Source organism: Charadrius vociferus, unplaced genomic scaffold, assembly GCF_000708025.1.
Source record: "Charadrius vociferus isolate BGI_N301 unplaced genomic scaffold, ASM70802v2 scaffold436, whole genome shotgun sequence".
Taxonomy (NCBI): Eukaryota; Metazoa; Chordata; class Aves; order Charadriiformes; family Charadriidae; genus Charadrius; species Charadrius vociferus.
The window spans coordinates 4,435,491-4,443,457 of NW_009649187.1; the positions used below are offsets into that span (position 1 = coordinate 4,435,491).

At 44.7% G+C, this 7,967-nt stretch overlaps 1 protein-coding gene across 2 annotated transcripts in view; it reads left to right on the forward strand.

Annotated features, from left to right (window-relative positions):
• The first annotated feature begins 3,614 nt into the window (after nucleotides 1–3,614).
• MARCH8 (membrane-associated ring finger (C3HC4) 8, E3 ubiquitin protein ligase) overlaps nucleotides 3,615–7,967 on the forward strand; it is a 71,772-nt gene continuing 67,419 nt past the window's right edge. Inside the window, exon 1 of one of the 2 annotated variants that reach the window (XM_009888731.1) lies at nucleotides 3,615–3,795. In XM_009888731.1, coding sequence (XP_009887033.1) covers nucleotides 3,700–3,795 — 96 coding nt within the window. In that variant the 5' untranslated portion in view covers nucleotides 3,615–3,699. The remainder of the gene's footprint in view (nucleotides 3,796–7,967) is intronic. The other variant, XM_009888730.1, reaches the window with a different exon arrangement.

Sequence of the window (7,967 nt, forward strand, 5' to 3'; positions counted from 1 at the left end):
TTCCTTTTTCCTTCTTAACTACCTTCAGAGACAGTTTGTCCCATTTCCTCTGAATCCGACTGTTTTTGCTGCAGCTTTGCGGTTCTAGCAATGTAATGAGGACCCGGCTGATGTGGTTCCAGGTGTCTGCTGGCATTTTTAGTTACTGTTCTGCCTGCTCTGAAGAAAGCATAATGGGACTACCTGGGTGGGTGAAATCTTAGCTCCATTGAGGACTCTACTGTGGGCTCTGAGGCCAGGATTTTGACCTTTTTTGTCTTTTGGAATGACATTGGTTTCTGAAGGCTCTCTGCAATGGCAGTAGAGCTGGAATCCATTTTGCAGGAACCAGTGTGGCTATAGGTAGGGGGAACAGTAGAGCTTTAGGCTGTCCCCTGTCTCGGCCTTCCCATCTGCCCCAGCCAGGTCAGGAAACCTTGGGCAAGAGTAGTAGTCTGCATTTGTGGTTCGGCAGCTGTTGGCAGCATCAGTAAAGAAGTCTCTGAAGGGCCCAGCTGTGAAAACAGGCTTAACTTTATTATTGCTTCCTGAATGCCCAAACTCCTAAAAGGTTTTCCTAAGTATTTTCCTCCAGTGAATAATATGTGAACAGCCGTGGGGGCAGGAGGAGAACAGGTTCCCTCCTCCTTCACAGGCAGATGACTGACCTGTCTATAGGACCTGGCTCTTGTATGTGCCCTCTCTCTCCCCATCCTGCCATCCCATGATTACTTCAGCTTTCCAGGCAGAAATGAGCTGGAAAGTCCTTTCTCTGTGAACAGAACAGCATCTACACTGGTGGTCGTGGGACTTCCTGTGCATGTGTGATTTATGAACTGAATACCACACAGGCGAGGAGGAAGCTGAGCCCTTATCTGCCACCTCCTGGGCGAGTGTACTCAGCTGTTGGGTGGAGGTGCCGTAGCAATGAGTGTCCCTCAGTTTGTGTGAGTGATGGCCTGAACATCTAACTGGAATCCTGAAGAGAAGGAAGTATCTAGAAGCAGTTCCCCTGCCTTGGCATTTCTTCCCTGGGGGCCTTTTTGGCAGGCCCCCAGTTTGTTGTGCTTGAAGCTTGGATCCTTCCTTGCAGGTGCCCCATTCCTGACCCCTGGATCAGGGAGCACATGTTAGTTTAGCTGTGGAAAACATCCTGCAGAGCTTGTCATAACTTGCTTTGTGTTGAGTGGCAGTGCTTTTCTGGCATCCTTGTCTGATTGTGCTTGGTACTGCAGATGGTCGGTTGACTCATGTAACTTTATCCTTTAATTAGTGCTGTGGAGTTAACGTGCTTCAGGTTGATACGGACAGGCTTTGAGTGTGTGCGTTGTTAGGGACCTTCCAGATTGGGGATGCTACAGTGTGGCATCTGGGTTAAGAGTAGAGCTTTTTCTAAGCCCCTCCTGAACAAAAGCAGGCTTTATTAGAGTGCCTGCCAGGCTTCTTTACCAGGGGAGGGCTGTTTCACATCTTCTTTGAATATCTAATTGGATTATATCTGCTGGTTGAGCTCTTTCAAAGAATTCTAACACGCGCTATCCTCGAAGTACCTGCAGAAAAACTGGTTTGACTTGTCTATCATAATCAGGGGGGTTTAACTGTGTTTTCTAATAATTTTCCTTGTTTTCTTTATGGTAATAAAACATCCTTGCCTGCAAGCCCAGAACCCTTTTTGAGGGGGATGCAGATTGGGGTCCGTCTCCTTCCCCTTGGCTCAGCTATCGCTGGCAGTAGCACAGACCATATTACCTGGTGTATTTTCATGGGAGTGTAATCCATTTCCTTATGTTTTCTTGGGAAAACACCTTCCCTTCCTGCTTTGTTTATTGCAGTTTGATATTCCTGTCTCAGCCCACGTTTATCTCTCGTTGGGCATTTATGGCTTGGCTCTTTCAGAGGATGCAGCTAAAGAGGTGCGTGGAGGACCTGGGGAGGTTCTGTGTTTTCTCTTTATGCTTACCAGCGGTGCTGGTAAGTCCCATGTTTCCCTCTGTTCTCCAATAAGGAAGTGTCCTTGTTGACACTTGTTTAGGCATATAGATGTGTTTTATTTTTAAAATCAGTGATGCCTAGAAGTTACGGAGGCATTGTCTTCAAAGCTCTCATGCATGCGCCATCTTGGCATCTATGGTGGTAATATAAATCCTGACCACGTGTCAGTAATGCTGCTGAATTTGGCTGAGCACTCTAATGGGCAGCAAGCATCATCCAGCAAATTGAGTGTGTCATTGGGAAGCAGCAGGCATTGCCTGCATTTTTGGTTTTGCTCGTGACTTCCTCTGTGACCTTTGATAACTCTTTTCCCCTCAGTGCAAAGAGGATACTGAAATATTCCCCGTATAAAGTGCCTTGGGATATGGTTGGTTTTTTTTTTTTTTCTGTTTAATCAAAAGCAGTCAAAAGATTTGATCCTGTTTTCATTTTACACAACTCCAGTACTCCTGTGGAGTCTAATGGAAATAGACCCAGACCAGCATCTTTTGTAGAATCAAAAACCTAGGAAGCTTTGCCTGTCTTTAAAACCTCCAATTAATTAAACATTCAATAAAAAATACGTGCCATGTAAGTTAAGGATATGCACTAAGTGCTAGGCTATACTATTTCCAAATTATTAAGCAAGATAATATATAGGGCATCTATCTATCCTCTGTTTAGTCCTTTCACAGATTCAAAAATAAACAAACAAAAAGTTTGTATGTTATGAAAACAGAACAGTGCATCATCCAGTTGCCCTATTTAGTGTAGTCCCTGCTGTGTTAATTCCCCTCTAATCCTTTCTTTAAACACAGCTGATTGTGTCTCATTTGTGGCAGGTTGTACTTGAAATAAACGCTCCATGATCCTATATGTTTGAAAAAGCTTTTATTTAATGTAACTTCACTAATCTAATAAAAGGTATGGCTAATTATGCCTGCCTTTCAGATTAGTGTTGCAGTTTTTTGGCTAATTTATGTCTATCACTGTCTGTCCCATGTGTAATGCTTCCCTGTTGTATTAGTAAAAGAAGGATAAAGGGTGTGTAGTCCAGTGGATTCCCGATTCCTAGCGAGGGATTTTGATTATATTATTCTCTAATAGCCTTAGGAAAGGAACAGCTCACGTGATGCATCTTTCTATTGCCAGCTGGTACGTGTTTATATGAATGACAGGAGCCAAATGCAGGCCACTGGCTGTTTTTAACCAAAGCTACGGCATTCAGCCTGATTCAGGACAATGCCTGAGGCAGTTTGCTCCAGTGTGGTGGGGTTAGCAGTTTGGGAAACTACCTGCACAAGTTTTGCTCTCTGCACCTCCAGGTAGCACATTCCCACTGCTCAGCTTGGAGAGCTGCTCTTCCTCCTCCTCCCAATCCATGCAGACTCGCACGTGATCCCTCTGAAAGTGGTCCAAAAGCAAAACCAGAATTGGTTGGTAACTTATTTATTGATTCATTTGCATAAATTGTGCTCAGACCTGTCTAGTTCTGGCTTTTTAATACCTGTGTCATTTCTCACCCAGCCAGTGCACCAAACTCTCCTGTTCAGAATCCAGAGAGAAAATAAGAGGTGCACCTTGGTCCAATTGATGGCTTAGAAATGGTTTAGAAATAATTGCGTTTCAAGCTACTTTAACATCATGTGTTATTTTTATTTTTTAGGTGCAAGGCCTGACAATGGCACCGAATGAGCGCTGCCTTCAAGCCTCCTTCCTGTAAATGATAGGACCAAAAAAGACGGTGTGATGAACATGCCACTGCATCAGATCTCTGTCATTCCAGCTCAGGATGTTACCTCTTCCAGAGTCTCCAGGAGCAAGACCAAAGAAAGAGAGGAACAGGTACTGTCAGATGTGCTTGACTTTCACAGGAAGTTATCCAAGTATATAACAGTTAGGGTTATCAAATCAGACCCGGTTCTGATCCAAAGCCCCAACTCCTTGCATGATTGCTGCTTTTAGTAAAGATGGATGTTACTGAATTATCTCTTTATTCTCATATTTGCCATTTTAATGCAGGTGGCTGCAAAATACGAGAAATTGTTGTTGAGTAACTTCTGCAAAATATAAGCTACAACCCTCTATGTTGCATAAGAATTCAATACAGGTGGGGATTTTGGATGATGGCTGTAGTACCATTGTCACGGAAACTATTACAGGTGTATTTTACCTTTCTACAAGAAAAATAGTATGAAGTGTGAACCCCTATATGCAGGCACACGTCCTGTTTTCCTTTGCTCTTGGCAGCATCTAGTAACTGTGTTAGAGTCATAGAATGGTTAGAGTTAGAAGGTACCTTAAAGATCATGTAGTTCCAACCCCCTTGCCATGGGCAGGGACACCTTCCACCACACCAGGTTGCTCAAACCCCGTCCAGCCTGGCCTTGGATGCTTCCAGGGATGGGGCATGCACAGCTTCTCTGGGCAACCTGTACCCATGTCTCACCACCCTCACAGTAAAGTATTTCTTCCTAATATCTAATCTAAATCTACCGTTTAAAACCGTTACCTCTCATCCTGTTGCTACACTCCCTGATAAAGAGTCCCTCCCCATCTTTCCTGTAGGCCTCCTTCAGGTACTGAAAGGCCACTCTAAGGTCTCCCCAGAACCTTCTCTTCTCCAGGCTGAACAACCCCAACTCTCTCAGCCTGTCTTCATAGGAGAGGTGCTCCAGCCCTCTGATCATCTTTGTGTCCCCCCTTTGGACTCGCTCAAACAGGTCCACGTCCTTGTTATGTTGGGGGCCCCAGAGCTGGACACAGTACTCCAGGTGGGGTCTCACCAGAGCAGAGGGACAGAATCACTCCCTTGTCCTGCTGTCCATGCTTCTTTTGATGCAGCCCGGGATACGGTTGGCTTTCTGGGCTGTGAGCGCACATTGCTGGCTTATGTTGAGCTTCTCATTAACCAACACCACCCAAGTCCTTCTCCTCAGGGCTGCTCTCAATCCATTCCTTGCCCAGCCTGTATTTGTGCTTGGGATTGCCGTGACCCACACGCAGGACTTTGCACTTGGCCTTGTTGAACTCCATGAGGTTCGCACAGGCCCAGCTCTCAAGCCTGTCAAGGTCCCTGTGGATGGCATCCCTTCTCTCCAGCATGTTGAGCACCCCACACAGCTTAGTGTTGTCAGCAAACTTGCTGAGGGTGCAGTAACCACTGTGTTGTCATTAGTATTGACTGGAATATCACAAGGAAGGAAATCTACACCCATATGTATACTTACTGCGCTGTTTTCTGGAGAGACGATCTGTATTCTTAACTTGGGAGTTGTTCAGCAGTGGATATTTCTGAGGAGATTTAGGGTGATACTGATTACAGATAGGGCGTAGCTTAAGTATAAGTGACTAGAAAGGCACTGTCGTGTTACAGAAAGGGATTCACTAAGATTAACTTTGGGTGGGATAAAAGAAGTTGCTTCTGATGTGTTAGGATCATCTGCCCTGAGTGATCAGTCACCTGTCAGCTGTCCAAATTGCACCTACCAAAGTCACTGGTGAGTCAGTAAAAATAAATTGTCTCACTGTCCTTTTTTTGGAGTCTTCTCCTCAGTAACAACTTAAAATGGATTCTAGCCCTTCAGATTCTTAAACCAGTAATTAATTAGGCTGCCACGCTGCTGCTTTTGCTTGCCAGAACTAGGCAAGAAGTTGTCCTCGCAGATGAGGTGCTCTAAATCCGTGAAGCACCTTGTCTCGGTGCTCTGCTGTCCCACCTGTCACATGAAGTTGCGGTCTGTGGTTGTGCTGAGCAGCTCTCCAGGTACGAGGGCTCTGCTGCTTTTTCCCTTCAGTCCCCTCCCACATAGAAACTGAAGTGAAACAGCCCCTCTGCCAAATGCCAGGCAGTACTGTGAACTGAGTACCCTCTCAGGGGGCGATGGGGATTAGGATGCTGATCAGATCAGAACAACACGCAGTGAGCCCAGAAGTGGGAGTCGCAAGTCTCCTTCTAAACCGGTTCTTCATTTCTGACACAGTGGCTTCGGTGTTAACAAATCTGCCCTGTGTTTCCTTCATGATAACTACTTGAAGTGTTGATTATTGTTTCCCTTGCCAGGCTGCTGTCGTACTTTCATGCCTTGGGACATTTGAAACAGAACAGAATGTTTATTTAAATACGTGCAATATTGCAGAGGAAATAATGAGGACTGGGACTATGCAAGCAATAAATTAGGCTAGCCTGGAAACACTTCATGTTTCCCAAGTCTTGTCCTTCCTGTCTCCATAAGCATATTCATTCATCCCCTAAGTGTCCTGTGTTCTGCCAAAACCACAGCTGGAACAGCTGGAGCACTGGGTGAACTGCCTGCCGTCCTTGATGCACAGCTGTACCGACACTGCGGCTGCTCCGGTGCACGTGAGCCACAGCCTGGACCCTGTGCACTCTTCCTCGCTCCTGCCAACTGCCTGGCTTCTGGTGTTAACCTTTAATGCTGGATCTAACAACTGAGATAGAGGGCAGTCAAGTTGTTAATGTGCTGACTTTGACCAATCCAGTTAAATTTTCGTATTGCATCAGTTAGGACATTCAAGGCTACTTGCTAGTCAGAGTCCCTGTCAACCCTTGCATGCAATCAGGACCCGCTGGCCATGACTGTGAGTTTTGCTTATATTTAAAGTATACAGTAAAGGGGAGATCAGGTGCAAGAGAAAGAAATTGTAGATTATTGTTGCCTTATTTTTAGTCACTTCAAAATGCCTGATTTCTGTTTGAGGTAGAAGCCACTGCAAGATCAAGAGCAGCATGCGGGACGAGCATGAGCCTGTGTTGAGCAAACCTGATGAGCTGTTAGTAGATGATTTTGATGGCCTAGGTAATGTCTGCTGTACAAGAGAAGGACAGTAGGTAAAACTGAGAAAGAAGGCGTTTGCATTTCAGTTTTGTAACTTCAGTACAAAGTCAGTGGAACTTCAGTACTTTCACATTTCAGTTGCGTAACTTTCCGTTATGCAACACAGCTCGCAGTTATTTCTTGGTGTTGAGGGTGGCCTAGGCACAGTTCTCATGGATTTCTGCAAACAGATAATAGTTTTTCTGGAGCAAGTGCAACATTTCACAGTTTGATTGAAGTGCCATGGTTTTCTTACCTTACTTTTACTGTGTAATAGAAACACTCCTTACCTTTTCTGCATAGGAGCAACAGTAAGCACTTCAAACAAATGTGTATACTGTGGTCTTGAAGTGTTTTGCGTTGTACAAAGCCACTTGCCAATCTGAACAAAATCAAACAAACCCCAAACCACAATCAAAACCAATATTACTACTTCAAAGATAAATATGTAGGTTTGCTTTGTAATACCAGGCTATGTTCTTAGACCAAGTTCATTGCCAGGTATGTGCTTTGTACATTGAGCAGACTCATGTACCTGTCTCCCCTATTTATTACCAAGCTCTGGCGAAAGCCAGGGTGAATAAAGGTAGAGCATCAGCTAGCAGGTGAAATTTTGCTTGCTTTTGTTCTTGCTATTTCAAACTACACCTTTGGCTTGTCTGTACCTGTATTGTAAGAAGTCCTTCAGAGGAAAGGCTTAAGAAGCACAGCAGTGGAAAATGAAGTATCAGTGTGCCTAGAGAGGGAACTTTGCCAGTCTGTGAAAAAATCAGTGTTTGTCCTTTTGCCCAGAAGGAAGATGCTTTTTGTCTTATATTTTCTGATTATGGACGTGTTTAATTATTCACATTTGTAGTAGAGGTGCAGAGGAAAAATTCTCAAGCTGAACAGTTCAGATCTCTTTCTATTTCTTCTCTTTCATGCTCCTGGTCAAGATGTAGCTCTTGTATTTCAGGTCAAGGCTTGACTGATTTCAGTAATTGTTTTCCTTGCTGCAAGAGCAGGTTTTCTGGGCTAATGATTTGTGACTAACAGTGAGGAACAGCAAGAATCCTTACCACCTTTATCACTGCAATCCAGTTTCTCAGATTGGGTGATCTATAGTCCCTGGGCATACCTCATGGCAGATTAACACGTAGATTCAAAACCTGTGGAAGTCTGGGGCAAAAATCCTGCTGA